This window comes from Homalodisca vitripennis, chromosome 4 (genome assembly GCF_021130785.1).
Source record: "Homalodisca vitripennis isolate AUS2020 chromosome 4, UT_GWSS_2.1, whole genome shotgun sequence".
In the NCBI taxonomy this organism is placed as follows: domain Eukaryota; kingdom Metazoa; phylum Arthropoda; class Insecta; order Hemiptera; family Cicadellidae; genus Homalodisca; species Homalodisca vitripennis.
In genome coordinates, this window is record NC_060210.1 from 103114409 (window position 1) to 103132623 (window position 18215).

The 18215-nt window shown below is 34.2% G+C and overlaps 1 protein-coding gene across 2 annotated transcripts in view; it reads left to right on the plus strand.

The window, feature by feature from the left end:
* LOC124359848 (exostosin-3) overlaps nucleotides 1–18215 on the plus strand; it is a 45092-nt gene that overhangs the window by 20389 nt on the left and 6488 nt on the right. For both annotated transcript variants that reach the window (XM_046812934.1, XM_046812933.1), the window contains exons 6-11: nucleotides 1002–1274; nucleotides 5739–6031; nucleotides 6950–7201; nucleotides 8688–8795; nucleotides 8923–9016; nucleotides 14134–14264. In XM_046812934.1, coding sequence (XP_046668890.1) covers nucleotides 1002–1274; nucleotides 5739–6031; nucleotides 6950–7201; nucleotides 8688–8795; nucleotides 8923–9016; nucleotides 14134–14264 — 1151 coding nt within the window. The remainder of the gene's footprint in view (nucleotides 1–1001; nucleotides 1275–5738; nucleotides 6032–6949; nucleotides 7202–8687; nucleotides 8796–8922; nucleotides 9017–14133; nucleotides 14265–18215) is intronic.

Genomic DNA, 18215 nt, shown 5'->3' on the forward strand with positions numbered 1-18215 from the left:
CCATGACACTCTTTAGTGGATAACCACTCAAGGCCCCTAACTTCAATCTAAGCTTGTGACTGCTACTCTAGATTCAATTTAACTCAGTTCAAACTCTGTATTCAACATTATTCAATGATGGTAGATGTTTAACAATACATACACTTAAGTTCACTGATTCGAAAGAAACAGGAAAATACATAAAAAACACATATTTTTAAATTGAAATTTTTATTCTTTTTCAACCAGTAGAGAGTATATTAAGTTCTTTATCCAGATTGGATTCCAGAGAAATTTCTAAATATACGTTATTTTAAGTATCTTTGTATATTTCTTTCAAATCAGTATACCGTAAAAGGAAGTTTTCAAACCAACTCAATCAAATCAAAATGCCTTTATTTTCTAGCGTTTCTCTGATAAATCAGTTTTTCAGAACAACTATTGTCATAAATTCTTTTAACTAAATTATATTAACATAATTGGGAATTTCATCCATTACAGTAACATTTTTTAATCTTAACTTTAAAAGTACTGTATGACAATGTTTTGAGGTCATCAGAGAGCTTGTTGTAAAGTTTGGGGCCGAAGTATGAATAACTCTTCCTCTTAAATATTAAGCTTACCTTAGGAAAGTGAAGCACTCCCACCATGGCGAGACTTGCGCTGAGATACCTTGTCACGGGAAGAGAGCCTCTCGTAAAGGTTGTTTTCAAGTTAAGCCTGCTGATTTTCCTATCCATTAATAATAATCCTTGGCTTTCAGCCATAATAATACTAAGTTACATCACTAAGATTTGCTCCGATTGGTTAATGTGTCATTCCTACTGAAGTACGGTTACTGTGCCGATTTGAAAAACAAGACACTTAACTTGTCGTCAGTTTTGCCAGTTGGCGCTTTCAAAGTCCAAAAGATGCCATATTAACGGAAGTATTTTGTATTATACATTTATTTTGTTCTACTGTATTTTACCACCAAAGTAAGAGATTCCAAGTACTGTAATACTTCAGTCTGTGATTTTCAGGGAGAAATCATGTGCTGCTGTTCCTATCCCGAGGAAACCTATCACCAGCGACAGTAACACCGGAGCTGACAGGACGAGCGATTATAGCTCAATCATCGTTCACACACCAGCTCTTCCGGCCAGGGTTCGACTTGGTGGTTCCTCCTGTGCTGGGTCCCCCCGGGGGGGACGTCTGGGGGGAGTGTGCCCCACAGTTGCCAGCCAGGCGGAAGTATCTGCTCACCTTCCAAGGTCATCAGCCCACCACTTCTATCATCTCTCACGGATTTAACGGTAAGTTAAAGTAAAGATAGGTTAAATTAAAGGGAGATCAGATCTTGTAATTGCTACTTCAACACATTGACTACCATTTGGCTCAGTAACTTATTTTGTATATGTATGAATGGTCTACTGTGTAAGCTGTGGTGATGACAGAGTCAAATACTGTCCTAACTTGACACTGATAAAACTGAAGTTAAACCTGTGTTATATACAGTCGTATTGATGATTATGAGATTCCAATCTGTTGCATCAACATATCACATCTCAGTGTCCAAAGTGTCTTTATTTTGTATATGTATGAATGGTCTACTGTGTAAGCTGTGGTGATGACAGAGTCAAATACTGTCCTAACTTGACACTGATAAAACTGAAGTTAAACCTGTGTTATATACAGTCGTATTGATGATTATGAGATTCAAATCTGTTGCATCAACATATCACATCTCAGTGTCCAAAGTGTCTTTATTTCAGTACAAATTGAAAGAGAACGTTCCATAACATAACATACTAAAATGTCTCCCAGCTGGATTCTTAGAACAATAACTGAAGTATGTAAAATAAAACAAGATATTCACATTCAAATTTTATTGCATACAATAATAAGTTGGCAATAATCTGAGTGGTTGTTGTGCTGTTATGTTTCAGTAACAGGTAAATAGGTGAAATCATTAAGTTAAATTTCATTCTGTTGCTACATACAATATTATAATAGACTAAACTGGTGGTTTTATAAAGATTACTAGCAGTTACCTGCAACTTCGCATGCAATTGCATAGGTTTTGCACCTGTTTAAGTACTTATGTTTCGGGTGAATTATATTTCCGACATCAATATTGAGTCTGGCTTCTTGCCACGATCGAGAAAATACGTAAAAAAGTTTATATTTATGGCCATTGTAATTTACTTTGTTCTTTTTTTTCATACTTGATTTTGCCTTTGTTTCCCGATCAAGAAAATATATAACACAGATCAGAGAAGCCTACTTCTATCAAAAGTGAACTAAAATAGATTTTAATCAGTCTTTAAACATTATAGTAAAAGAAAGATAGTAACATTGTCTTTTAGATGTAATACTTATTATTTACTAAAAATGTAAAGTTAAAAGTACATTAACAATGACACTACGCGTTTGTTTCTTTATAAACTGAAAAATATTGGTAATATTTCAGAACATTTTGAGCAGGAAAAGTCAGCGAACTAGTTGTAGTTGTAGTTGTAGTTCTTGCAGACTTTAAAGGGAGTCTTCAAAGTCAAATTCAGACCATCTTATGTTTCAGGACAATTTCTGAGGTAGATGATTACTTACCTAATCACTGAAATCTAAAATGGCGTGAAAATAATGGTTATTCCATATAGAATCTACTCACTATAAATTTAAACAAATTGAAAATAATAAACAATATTTACACTGAACAGTTGATTACATTAGGCATGAGCTTGTAATTAATATTTTACAACTTTAGAGACCAAGGTGGGATTTTGTTAGTACTTTAACCCTCTCCCGGGCAAACGCCTCGAAACGCCTCGGCAGGGCGCCTGGCGCTAAAGTCCAAACGCCTCCAACTGCTTTATCAACGCCCTCTGCTTTGTGCTGCTGCTGTCTTACGATTGTTTGGGGAACTAATACTTGAAATATCTATTGGCAGTATCATTGTTGCCCTGTTTATTCATAGTTTTATGACTAGGGACGCTATCTAGGATTAATAATTTGAAACGGTTCATTCATTACTTCATTGATGGTGATCTTGTTGTTTAGTAGTACAATTCTTTCTAACTTGTGCTGCTATCTTACGTAATTTGATGAGCTATTTGGGGCTTTTTATAACCACTTATTTACTGCAATCATTTCGTTAGTTGTTTTCGCAGTCTTTACACTTGGTTTTGTACTTCATACACGGCAGGTTCAAGATGTTTGTATGATAGCGAAATTGATTCCGTTTTTGACAATGAAGTGGATAATGAAGATGATGGTTTCAGTAACGATGAAGTTCCATGAATAGATGTATTTATTGATGAGGAAATTCACCATTCTAACCAAGAAGATAGTGACACTGATGACTTGCCACGTGATCCGGCGCTACCTCGCGCCGCCGGCAACGCGACCGTGTCCCGCCATTGCCTCGCGCCTCTGGTACTTGTACCGCCACTCGGGTCCCGCCTGTCTGGTCTAGACAAAGATAACACTAGACAAAGTCTTAGTGTTATCTTAATCTTTATATTTATAACCCTTTATTTACAATAATTTATACAACAATTAAAACAAGATTTTACATGTAAGTTTGACTTTTTGTTTGATTTTAATTTACCTCATAAGGTTGATATTTTTTTAAAATAAATACAACGTTATTATAGAGGATTTAATCATCTTTGTAACGATGTACAATAAATAATAGTTTTATTAAAATAAAATTCTTAACGTAGTAAAAACGCGAATAAGTTACTGCCTTTGAAAGAAATATCATACTCATATTTCTTTTACCACTATAAATAGCTCTTCTTTTTTAATCTGTAGAGTGTAATACATTTGATATTTTGTATTTATGCTGATAAAAAGTGTTATAGGACAGTTAATTTTGTTATTCAAATCCCTCACGTATTCAAAATAAATTCAAATTGCTGCAAATAATGTAATTGTGACAAAATATTTAAATGATTTGGTTTTTTAAAATCAAAATTAGGTAAAACAAAATTTTATAAAAAGAATACATTTTAATGTAGCAGATAAATTATCCTATTTCAGTAAACCATATTTTGCTTTTAGATCTGTATTTATGTACATGCATCGTTGCGAGTCTGCTGCGTAAATTCACGGACAACAGTGGTTGGCAGTACGCAAGTTATCTGTCGCTAAAATGTGTTTATTGTTGTACATTATGAATGAAAATGTCGGGGAATTTCTTCAAGCCAACACCATTTATAGTTTATTTTATGGTGGTTTTATGGCAGTTAGTGGTTGTCATAATGTATTACTGCCTTTGAAAGAAATATCATACTCATATTTCTTTTACCACTATAAATAGCTCTTCTTTTTTATCTGTAGAATGTAATACATTTGATATTTTGTATTTATGCTGATAAAAAGTGTTATAGGACAGTTAATTTTGTTATTCAAATCCCTCACGTATTCAAAATAAATTCAAATTGCTGCAAATAATGTAATTGTGACAAAATATTTAAATGATTTGGTTTTTTAAAATCAAAATTAGGTAAAACAAAATTTTATAAAAAGAATACATTTTAATGTAGCAGATATATTTTTAAGGCAGTAACTAAACATTTATAACCTTGGAATGAAACTACAATTTTTGCTTTGATCGTCCTGGATTTTTAAAAATATGTACTTGACACATGTGGGAATTCTACAGGAATTTCATGATTGAAGTTGGCTAAACACCTTCCATAATAAAAACATGTTTAGCTATCTTTAGCAATGATTTAAATACTTTATTTATTACAGAATGCATAAATATGAATAAGATCATGACTTTCCAAGTGTATTTTAATCACTTCTGTTGATTTTATTCATTACTTAGGTACAAAATACTTAAAAAATGTTGGTATCTGAAACTGAGTAAAAAGAGCTGCAGTTTTGAGAATCATCAGTATGACTATACCGCTAAGTTTTGAGATATTCATGTATTGTTCATTGTAGTCAACCCATCCCTACTTTTATGTTTGTGGTAGATTTTATTCTATAGTCCATTTATCAAACTTTAAGATTAAGTACCACCTACTACTGCTGTGACATGATGACAGGTTAGTTCAATGCGGTGTACAGCAGTGCCAATGGCCAACTGATCTAAGATTGTGAAGGAAACAGGATTTTTCCGGACATTTGCCATCGTTCAGTGAAACAAAAAAATCAGTAAAAATCAGGTAAATCAGTAAAATCAGGTGTTACTGATTTTTTGTTTCACTGAATGATCGCAAATGTCCGGAAAAATCCTGTTTACTTCACAATCCTTCCATCGACAAACATGATCTAAGATGTCGGACTTTGGATCTTAGTTAGAGATAGTGCAGGTTCAAGTCCTGCCTGTGACCATAGCACTTTTTATCAGTACCATTGACCTTGTACTGCATTAACTCTCCCTCTTATTCTGTTTGATAAGATCCTCAAACATTCCAGTGGACCTTAAGGACAGGCACAATGCCTTATTAAATTATATTTAAAAGAGGATCAGCCCCCCTTGTTAAAAAAAACTCAATTGACTCCCTCCAATGAACAAACAGTAAGGTACGAGTGGCTGCTTGTGAAATTGGCACCCCAATGTTCAAACTTTTATGGGTTTCTCTCACCTAATGGACATAACTCCAGAGGCTTGTCCTGCTGTGGTTGGTGTATCACTTTCAACACTTGATAAATGGACTATAACCATTAGTACTATAATAGACTGTGATAGAGAATTATATATTAAGGTTATTTTATCAAAAACAAATAGTCCTTATATAATAAGTGAAAAACTGTGGTTTCAGTGACAGAACTACACAAATACCTGACACATTCAACATCGGATCTGTTCCGGCTGGACTGGAGTTGCTCAAACATGGCTGCTGTAGCGTCTGCAGAAGACGATTGGGAACTATGTGGCACTGAGACATCACGCATCAACATTCTTCGAGAGTCCACATTTGCATTGATTCCTGCTCCTCACAATGTATCCTTCCTGTCCTCGGCTCTCAATCTGGCTCGACTGTACGAGGCTCTGCGCGCTGGTGCCATACCTGTCATCATCGGTGGCGACCGTCTCCATCTGCCATACTCAGAAGTAATATATTTCATATTGATCTTTTAATTTTATTTGAGTAAATTTGAAAGTCTTATATTACATGGTTTTGAAACAAAAATATTTGAAAAATCAAGTGGCTAATAGTACTGCTACACGATGGACGATAAAGCAGTATGCAATAATGTAACTACAGTTTTGTTTGATAATTCATTATTTTTACTAAAATACACAAAACCAATTTAGAAAATATATAAATAATAATACTTACAAAGACACTAATAAAACCCACAGACTTAAAATTTTTGAACAATCTCTATGTTTTGAAATCTTATTTTAGTATATTTATACCAGTTCTGTAGGCATGGTCTTCCTCCTCAAGTAAAATATTGTTATGCTTAATATTTTTTAACAAATTTTGTATTCTTTAAGATTTTTTATACATTTTTGCAAAACCAAGGAAAGTGATCTATACATTACCTTGTTGACAATGACGGTTTAAGCAAGATTTTTTATATCTAAGTTCAACAGTTTTTTTTAGAATAAATTTTAAATAGTAAGTGAAATTTAACATAATATTTTAAATTAATATTTTAATAAATTAATTAATTTAACATAATATAATAATTAATATTTTTTTTGCTTTGCAATAGCAATAAAGACTGTGTGATTTTTACACCTTACTTAACTAAACCATAGTTTTACCTTCAGACTTCTGTCTTCAAATCAAATTGGTTTCACTCTTAGTACACCTGAAGTATGTGTCTGGAGAACTTACCACTGGAGTTTATTAGTGTCCTTCATTATGGTAGCTCCTCAGACGTCCCTTTACACTTGTGTACATTCACACCAGCTTGATTCCTGCCATTCCTTGTAGGAAATCCTTCTTTCTTTAGCGTTCATTTGTAGTTTACTCAAGCATTTGTTTACCAGCCACATAGATTCTTGCTTGTGTTACAGGTGTTGTCAACCAAGAAGTTTGTACTGTCAGTGCCCCAGAGCCGACTGTCGGAGTTACACTTCCTGCTGCGCAGTGTGCCTGACAGTGACCTGCTTGCTCTGCGGCGGCAGGGCCGACTCGTGTGGGAGCGTTACTTTGCCTCTTTACAGGCTGTGATAGACACAGTGGTTGCAGTGCTAAGGGACCGACTCGGCCTTCCTCCTCGGCCAGTCACTGATACTCCAGCAGCTCTCTTCACTCATGATACTGTGGTCAGTCAAGTCTGAGAGAGGAAACGTTCTTCCAATTTCAGGGGTTTACAAAGAGTTTAAATACTAAATTCTACACATATAAATTCATCTCAATAATTGTTGTTTTATAAACAACCACCGTCTTGAAACCTTTTGATAAGTTCTGCAGGATTACAGACCTTTGTTTAAGAAAAGTCTAAGTAAAACCGTACCAATGTTGATTTGGAATTTAACATGTGAAATTGGTGGATAATAGAAACACTGTAGTATTTTTAAATTTGTTGTATAATATAGTATATGGTTAATATAAGAAAAATGTTGATTATCCATCATTATGGTGGCCAAAATCATCACTTTTGAGCAAACACAAGTACTAGAAATCTTGAAAACAATACTCTCAATCTTTATAACCTACAGTTCTAACATTCTGTAATCTAACATTAATATTAAAAGATATAATATATTTTAATATTATTAAAGATGATATCACTCTTCTTTTTAATATAAATAAATTTTTATAACAGAAACATAGATTATTTTATTAAATGACTACTTATTTTAAAATGTGCCAAATAACTATACACTTTTCAAAAATGTTCTAGAATTTGTAGCTTATACAACTGCACTAAGTACCATAGTGCAAAATATATAAAAAAAGTCTATTCAAGTGGAACACACATATAAATAACACTACATGGGGGAGGGGGGGGGAAATGGCGTACATGTAACAGATAACAACAATTTCTCAGCCATAACTGAAACCTGATTCATCAAAGGTGTTTCTTAAAATGATAGGTGTATAAGAAATGGGAGGAGTTGTTAACATACTAACTGAAGATTATTGCACATAATACCAATGCAAGAGTTTATACTCACTTTCATTAAAGTGGAGCTTAACTATATAGATGGATGGGTGTCTCATTGCTGCATTAAAGAAAATGTTATCTTTATTTTGCTAACTGATAGAAACTGACTGTTTGAAAAGTGATGGTTAAACAAGTTTGACTGTATAATCTGCAACTAGTAATAGTGTAGTTATTAAATTAGCGGTACTTAAATGGAAAGTAGTAACAATTTTTTCAATGTAAAATTAAATTAAATATCATAATAATAATGTTACAACCTAAGTTACTTCAAAAGAACAATAAGTGGATTTCAACACTACCTGAATATTACAAACTGTTTTTGCCCCTTTACTGTTCCTAATGCCAAGGTGATATTGATAGAAAACTAATTTCCTTTCTTAATGGAAGGTGTATTCCTTCATTTCATTTGGTAAAATTAAATTATTAGTAAGTATCAAACTTTTTTACTAACAGGAATAATTGTATAAATAACAGGTAGTCCCAAATTTTTTTCAGATATGTTGTGAATGTAAGATTTAATATGTTTAAAGCTGGTTATTAGTTGTAAATCTGAACCTTCATGTACCAACCAAGATTTAAACTATAAGGAACTATATATATGTCATGTTACAATATCATTCACACTGACTTGTGTTTTCCAGCCAGTGAAGACAGAGCAAGTGGTGGAGCCTGAGGAGAGCCTAGGACCGTTGGAACCCCCTTACCCCTCGCCCACCTTCCGTCGCAACTATTCTGCTTTCCTTGTGCAGGTACAATACATTTGTTTTTGTCAGTTCTGTAGTGTTTTAATGTAATGTTTCAAGTTTTATTTTTATTTTGAATATAAACGTATTTGTGTAGCTTTAATTTTTATATGCTTTTACATTCTTCTTGCAGGGCTACGAACTGTGGAACGAATGGGGTGACCCTTTTCGACTTTACCCCCATCTGCCATTTGACCCGGTACTGCCTTCAGATGCCAAATTTGCTGGTATGTTTGTTTGTTTACTTATATTTCTTACGTTTGTGTTCAGCAAATAATACATACAACTATTCGTACTTTTATCGAGCTTATCAACCATTTTAAAAATTAGGTGTATTAAATTAAATTAATTTTGTGCAATATTTTTGAAATATACCACTAATGTCTGAAAAACATCTGAGGTTTTAATATATAGATTAAAAAAAAATATATATTACAAATTTGTGTAAAGAGCTTTTTGATATTTTGAAGAATATAGAAAAAGAGGACATATTCTGCTTATTTTACACACAACAAGAATAAAATACACTGCATTACAATGTGCTTATTCTGTATTATTTTCTATAAGTATAAATTTTGCTATAACACATTTTTTACTGTACAATGATGAATTACCGTATAAACAAAAGAACAACAAATTTTTCCAAGTATAAAAGACAATAATTTTATAGATTGATTGGTTGGCTTATTTTTATCATATTAATCTTTAAACTGTTTGCTCCGTGATTTGATTCAATTAAATTTACTTCCAATATACAACCAACCTATCATTACATACATCACACGAGTATATGACATGATAATATCACAAGAAGAGTATCCTCTCCTGAACCTGCCTACAACTCAGTATCCTTACTCCCGTACCATCTTGTTTAATCTGTTATTTATCTAATTATTTATTACCTGTGTAGTGTTTTACAAGTATAATCAATAAAATAATAATCCTTTTTAATTCATTATTAATCTCATTTACATTTCCTTTTCATACCAAGGAAATGTAATGAATTGTTTAACTACCTAAAACAATTTTTGCTCAAATTATTATTGCAAATTTTTAAGAGGATTTCTAATTTAGACTATCAAAAATTAGAATTTAGTAAAACATATATTGCACCTCATCAGCACCTGGCACTTTATCAACACAAATTTAATTTCGATTATAGTAAATTCAGGGTTTTTATTTTGTATTTATTATAATAGTGTAACATATAGTAGAAACCAACAATAGGAGGTTCAAAAAAGTTCTGAAATAATTCATTCAGTCATGCGACATATTGTTTCCTACAGCATAAAAAAATGTCTTTTATGTATTTTTAGCAGTCAAATATTGCTGTTTGTCTGGAATAACGTTTAACTTCTTTATTGGCTTACTAGTACTGTATATGATTTCCTTTTATCATTGCATATGTTTTGAAAGAATCTCCCTGCTACTTAATAATCTGATTTAACATACAACAAATTAGTATTTCCGATTCAATAATTTAAACAGTTTTCCATATCTGTAATACACATCTATCAATCCACTCCTGCTTAACACGTTCGCTGCTAAAAATTAAGTAATGTATGTTGCTAGAGGCTAATTTTTTTTTATTAGTATTCACTTACCAATTTAGTTGTTGTGACACGGGTTGGTACAGGAAGGTCATCAAACACCAAAAGAGCCGAATTTCGCCATTTTGAAAACGTGCAGTAGATCTACCGCACACGCTCCTGGGGCCAGTCTCTCTTCGAAGCGCGCACCGTTTTCCTTATTGTTTTTGAAAAAACAGACCACTAACGATTGTTTATAATAATACTGGGAAAACAAATCACTTAGTATAAACTAAAAATATATTGATAAAAAAACACTAAAAACTACTATTTACAACACAACCATCCTCCCCAAGGTACGCTTCATTAGTCATGGAATTGGTCAAAACAATGTGGGACACACAAACCCAGGCTGTCCATCACATTCTAAACACTGCCACATCACGTATTTCTTTCTGCCATTTGCATAGCAAAACTCTGCACCTCTTTTGTTTTACTTCTCTTTCCACAAGCCACTTTTTCTGTAATCCGTGAGGGTACATGGGGGACGCGGCGGCGCTTCAGAGGTCGAGGAGGCTCGGGAACGTCCGGGAGTAGCTTGTCAATAACCTCCAGACGGAAGTCGTTACAATGGCATTTTGTTTTCTCCACTTGATGTGCGAACTTCGTTATATAGAGATAGTGTGCATTCACTAACATCATCTGAATTACGTGGACAAAAATCTTTTTATACCACCGCAGTGTTTTCCTTTCGCAAGGATAATATGACATCATTTGGTCACTGCGGTCCACGCCTTTCATAAAAATGGTTGTATTGAACAATTGGTAGTGGTTTTAGTCTCTCCAAACCACCTCGATTAATTGAATTCACCATGTCATTTTCAAATTCAGTGGATATGTAAGAGACAACGCGTTTGTCTTTCCATTTGGCGACAACAACACTTTCGGCCGTAGCGGGCGATGGTTTCACCCTTTTTCAGGGTTGCTGATTTGACTTCAGGAGATACGTATTTTCTGTCCAGCCGAAGAGTTTCCAGTGCAATATGTATTCCTACGGAGCAGGCTTGAGGCAAGAGTAAAACTATTATAATAATTATCCATAAATAAAACTGTGGCCACAATTGAGTTTCCCTTGCATCAGCTTCAATACACATTGGCTGCATGCCCCTTACCACCGTAATCATCTAAAAAAACTCCGCAATACATAAAAAAACGAAGTATTAGGCCATGGGGGTCACACAAACTGTACAGTTTGATGCCGTACTTATGGCGTTTCCCTTTTATATATTGCCTAAAGTACAACCGTCCCCTCCATAAAACCATTCCCTCGTCAATGCACAACTTTTTTTGAGGATATATAAATTGAGTCCATTTTACTGTTGAAGTAGTCAATTAGAAACTGTACTTTAGAAGCTCTGTTGTTTGGGTTAGGGTACCTTTCAAAATTAATGCATCGCAAAATAAGCATGAATTTGTCCCTGGCCATGAATTTGGGGAAGCACGTTGAAAACAGCTTACAAGTTTTCCAATAGTCTTGTATTCGGGGTAATTGTAATATTCCCATGTGCAGCAATAGGCCAATAAAACATTTGAGATCCTCCACGGTAATGTCTTTCCATTTATGGATTCGTGAGCCTGGGGTTGTAGTAGGTCCACAGAATAACTCCAACGCGTATCTATTCGTAGTAGCCACAATGCCCTCCAAAAAAATCACATCCACCAGCAACAAGAAAAAAAATTGATTGGGGTAATCTCATTAGGCAAAAGGGACTAAAAACTTTTCCTCTTTTGTAAACGGTACATCTTTCATACCTATAGTTTGAGGACTCCATTGTGGTGGTCTTACGTCATAGTCTGGGTCTTCGACCTCTGACTCATCAGTCTCGTATTGTTCATCGTCGAGGTCCGGAGCATAACCAGGGGGACACCAGGGTCGTCTTCATAATCAGAATCACTATTAGCCACAAACTGACGTCTATTCTGGATTCCACTAGTTCCAGGAGGCAAATCCATGTCTATTGTATTATAAGAATAACACTAAACACACAACAAAAACGGTAAAATTTGAAGTAGTCTAAAAAACTAACCACAAAACGCTAACTGAGAACAGCGACCACAAAAACGCGGGGAAAAGTATATCCCCACGAGCGGCAAAAACGGACAACCATACACGACGAGTGCTGAGAGCACACTGACTGGGTTTCTAAACAATGGCGCTGTGCAGTAGATCTACGTCATGCGCGCCTGGCGCGAGGCAGCCGTGCAGTAGATCTACCGCAACCGCATTGAACGTGTTAAAATTCAAATTTAGTCTCAATGTGTAATTATGAACAACTATATGAGTAATACATTGACCATCACATTCACATTTTCCAAATTTGCAAGAGCAAACCGAAATTCTTTATCTGTAGATCTTCTAATTCCTAAGATATCATTATGTCATTACTGATGTCCATGATTGGCCTCAGCATGCTTTCAATTATAAGCAAATAGTAATCACAACCATCACTATCATCTTTACTCAGGTGTTGTTAACTATAGACCATCTGACTTCTCAACCTTCCCTCCTGAATAAACTGTCCTAGCCGCGTTGTTACTTTCTACTCTCTCCTTTCTTGAGGAATTACAACAAATATATTATCTATTGTGTACAGTTCTATATTATACATGAATTAGTTTGAAAAACTAATTCATGTAATTGGTGGTGGTTCGGAAGTCACCTTTAAGTCGTTGGTCCCCAGGTTAAGTGTTAGAGAGGGCTTCTTAGCCCTAACTTCGCCTGGTAAAAATAAGACATTCTTTACTTTTTTACTTTTTAATTAGTTTAAATAAATTAAATTAATAAGGTTTAAATAATTTATTTCTTTAATCTTTATTTCATTTTAATAGTTAGTAAAATAAAATGTAAATTAGTCCAACGTAGCAAATATGCTATAATTACAAGGATGTTTTTCGATTTATAACTTCTTTTATTTTGTGTCCATTCAAATCCCCTACAGTAATTAAGTTGTTTACAAACTTGTTGGCAAAACAAATTCTTAGATGATTAAAATCTCTATCCCTTGAATTAAAGTTCAAGTAAATGGGCAACAAAATATCTGCTCCTTGTCTAAATTAGTTTTAAGTGGAATGTGAAAATTTTCTTTTCAATAAATATTAAACTTAGCATATAGGCACATTTTATTAATTATAAAAATTAAACCCTCACTATATTTCCTGTAACTGGCTAACAATAAAGCAAAATCAATACGTACTTAAAACAATAAAATTCACTAACAAAACATTCTCTGGTTTTTCCATGATAAATGTTTGTAAACATCAACGTTATCATAACTACTACTAAATTCAAAATTTATACATTGTTCATTTTATTTTTCAGTTTACATACATTGATTACGAGGTTATGATGAAAGAGCGAAAAACCACCTTATACATATATGTAGTGATATAGTTTCCTTATATATTATTTCAGTTATAGTAAATCAATTTCCTTATTCATATAGTTGGAACATGTACTTAAAAATAATACAAACATAACTGTTGGTACTTAAACATAATACAAACATAACTGTTGTAGCTAATAACTAAAAACGTTCTCATATACCAAATAGTTTTTTATTTTACAACTAGTTTTGTAATCACTATTAACACATTTATTGTATGGTGGATATTTCTGCTAGTATCCACATCTGTCTATAATCTTGCATAGTGTGACAGAGAATGTATATGCTATTGAGTGAAGAGCAATCCATCAGCTCACCTGTTTACAATAATTGAGAACATTTACACTTGTCACTTTGTTTATTGTGTTTCAGGGTCAGGAGTAGGTTTCCGTCCCATAGGGCGGGGGGCGGGAGGAGCAGGCAAGGAGTTCTGTGAGAGCCTAGGTGGTAACTATCCGAGGGAACAGTTCACCATAGTCATGCTCACGTACCAGAGAGACCAGGTAAACAATCTCAGGTTCAATCTGGGTCTTGATGTAGTGTATTGATAAATTATTTCACAATAAAAATATTGGTTAGTAATTTCTTAACCTATTCATGGTTTTTGACGTAATATTAGGTTCATAGCAATTGCATAAAAGTGTGTTACTGATGTAATACTACACATTGTTATATTGATCTTATTTTAATCTGTTATCTATCATAATATTGCATAAGGAGCGTTTCTATGACCGCATGTTGCGCAAGTAGTTCTGACTTCTACTAGATGACTTCTCTGGTCTCTCCCCCCTCCACAAGACATTACCTTATTCCAACGCTCCTCCCACTTCTGGAAACACTCCTTAAATTCATTTTGCGGAATGGCTAACAGGTCTTTCGTCACATTTTGTTTCATTTGTTCAACATCATCAAATCTTTTTCCTTTCAAAGGAATTTTTAATTTCGGAAATAGCCAGAAGTCACAAGGAGCTATGTCAGGACTGTAGGGAGGCTGTTGTAGTTGGTTGATGTCGTGTTTGGCCAAAAAACGTTGAATAAGATTTGAGGAATGAGCTGGCACGTTGTCGTGATGCAGGATCCAGTCACGGCTTGTCCACAGTTCAGGTCATTTCCTTCGCACTGCATCTTGTAGCCGCCTTAGGACCTCAAGATAATACTCCTTATTCACTGTCTGGCCTCTTGGAGCATATTCGTGATGAACAACGCTGTCCTGGTAAAAAGAAACTGTCATCATTGTCTTGACATTGCTTCAACTTTGTCTTGCTTTTTTCGGCCTTTGCTCTTCACGAGTTTTCCACTGTGAAGATTGAGCCTTTGTTTTAGGGTCGTAACCATAAACCCATGATTCATCACCAGTAATAACTTTTTTAAATAGCCCTGGGTCACTTTTTATCAAATCCAGATTGTCCTGTGCGATTTCAAGTCGACAGTTCTTTTGGTCTTCTGTCAGCAGCCGAGGAACAAATTTTGCGAAAACACGGTTCATTTTTAAATCTTCGTGTAAAATGTTACAAACTGACGATTTTGGTATTCCTAAATCTTCATCCAGCTCTCGGACAGTCAATCGACGGTTTTTATGAATTGCTGCACGAACACGTTCAACATTATCAGCGTTTCTGGCCGTTGAAGGCCTGCCAGATCGGTCATCACTCTCCACTGATATGCGGCCATTTTTAAACCGCCTAAACCACTCTTTTATTTGTGTATCGCCCATAGACACGACACCATAAACTTTCCGAATCATAGTAATCGTCTCTGATGCTGAATGGCCAAGTTTTTGGCAAAATGTAATGCAAATCCGCTGTTCAACACGTTCAGTCATATTGAAATGTAACGCACACACACGACAGTACTGTACGGAACAGAGCGCTGTGACTCACTGAGTGACCGGATATTCAATGCCTAATATGGGAAGGATTAGGCTCGCCCCTCCCCTCCAATAACCGGTTCGAGCCGGTCGGTTACTCCGCGGCCGCCTACTGGTCGGTGGTCGGATACTTTTTGGACAGACCTCGTATGCTCACTAATTTGAAAAAGTAACCATAGCACTTTAAAGAAGTATAAATGTTGCAGTGGAAGTATTTTTAGCATAAAAAGCTATGGAAAAGCATGTTTACATCTATTAAAAAAAAATCATTCATCAGAAGATGAATGATTTTTTAATAGTTTTATTTTTCTTCAAATTTTATGGAAATGTACTGTCATAGTTTAATTTAGACTGAACAAATGCTTGATACATTTTTATTAATACATCATCATGACAAAGTTGTCTAATAAATTAAAATCTATCAGTAGTATAATATATACGTCAAATTGTATAAATGGCAATTGTATAAATAAAAGTCGTTTGACAAGTGTTTGGTCTTCCGATCATATGTTAGTTTGCTTATTTAAACGCATATGTGACAGATACGGCCAAATACAAAATAATTGAATCGGAAAAAGTAAGTGCTCTGTGGTGTAATGGTAGCACATTCACCCGGCAAGTGAGAGATCCGGGTTCGACTCCCGGCGGAGCAAGTACTTTTTGTGATTCAATGTTTATTGAAATAGTATAATATATATATATATATATGTGTGTGTGTGTGTGTGTGTGTGTGTGTGTGCGTGTGTGTGTGTGTGTGTGTGTGTGTGTGTGTGTGTGTGTGTGTGTGTGTGTGTGTGTGTGTGTGTTCTAATTGGTTTTACATGTACTTTCAAAAGAAGGTTTTCATCATTGTGGAGTCCCAAATGCTTCGCAATGTTGCCCTGAGTAAGAGTGACATAATCGCACTGATTCTCTTGACAACTCAAATTATAGTACTTCAAAGGTTTATCATAGTTTCAAGTTTGATTAAATAAAAATGTATATATAACTAACGATTTATATATAACTATTTTTATAAATTTATATCTGAGAATTTAATGCAAGACCATAGTTTCTAAACAATAATTTTAGATAGTATATATCTTGTTGTATATAATTCCACATAAGTTGTGTAGTTGGAAAGCTATAAGATAAAGCTGCATCATCAGTGAACCCAGATAATTTACCATGAAAGGGGCCTCTATAAAGATTATTAATGAAAATTAAAAATAATATGTAGCCCAAAATAGATCCGTCCAGCACACCACACAGAATTATTGTGCTAGTCGAGCTTTCATAGCTACCAATACAAACTACTGTTTTCGCTCACGTAGATATGATCTGAACCACTCATGAGTTATAACATGTACTCCCGCCCTATCCAGCTATTTTGTAACAGCTCATGACTGACTGTGTCAAAGGCCTTTGTGATATCCAAAAACAAACCTGATGCTTTGAAACTTTTTGGATTACTAAAATTTAATTGAACTTGTGTTATAAAATTTTGTGGAGCCATTTCTGTGTTTATTATCTCTCTAAAACCAAATTTTATTGAATCTATAAAGTTAGTATGGTCTAAAAATTGCATAAGTCTAGGTTTAACGATTGATCCAATAATTTTGAAATAACTGAAAGCAATGATATTGACCTGTAATTTTATACAGACATACTTTGTCCTTCTTTAAATACACCACAATTTTTGAAATTTTTAGTTTTTCAGGAAACACTTCCTCAGTTAAACTCTTATTAAAAATATGTGTTAGAACTGGAACTATGTGTGATAAGATACTTTTACTATGAAATTAGAGATAGAATCAGCCCCAGATACCTTATTTCTATATATTGAGTTTTATCAATTTGATTATGAAGTAAACAGGATTGTTGTGGACATTTGCCATTGTTCAGTGAAACAAGAAATCAGTAACACTACGTTTCAAGGTCTGCAATCTGATCTCTTCTTCAGGTATAACTAACCTAATACATAATTACAAACTAGGTTAAAATAAACAAATCTTACAAAAATAACCTTCAAACAAACAATTTGATTAGTTCATTTTCTGCTACAAGAAGCCAAAAATAAGAATGAGGAGTCGAGCAAGTTCTGAACTTCTCATGTTGATCATTGGGGTTCATTAGGTTCTCAGGCCAGATCAGTAGGACCACTGATGAAAAATCTGTTAAATTCATCTACAATAAAATTGATTGCTTGTTAATTCCTCTCTATATCTAGTACTGATGTTTTGTCAACATTGCTGGGACTTGCTCACTAAATTTTTTAATTAAATCTCACTGCTGATGTGGGTTATTTGAGCATTTAACCCCTCGTAATAACACTTTTTAGTGTCATTAATCCACTTTTTAATTTTCTTCTAAATATATTAAATTTTATTTTTAAATCGCTCATTGGTCGGATCGCGTTTTCCTAAATTAAGCAATCTATCTCGATTAGTCGTAGTTTTAAGAAGACCATTCGTCATACATAGTTTGTTTCTTGGATTTATGTTTGTTGAATTTATTTTTTATATCAATTTTAGAAAGGGTGATCACCCTGTTTTTGATATTAATAAACTTATTAAGCGAATTATTTACATCATTGCTTATAAACACA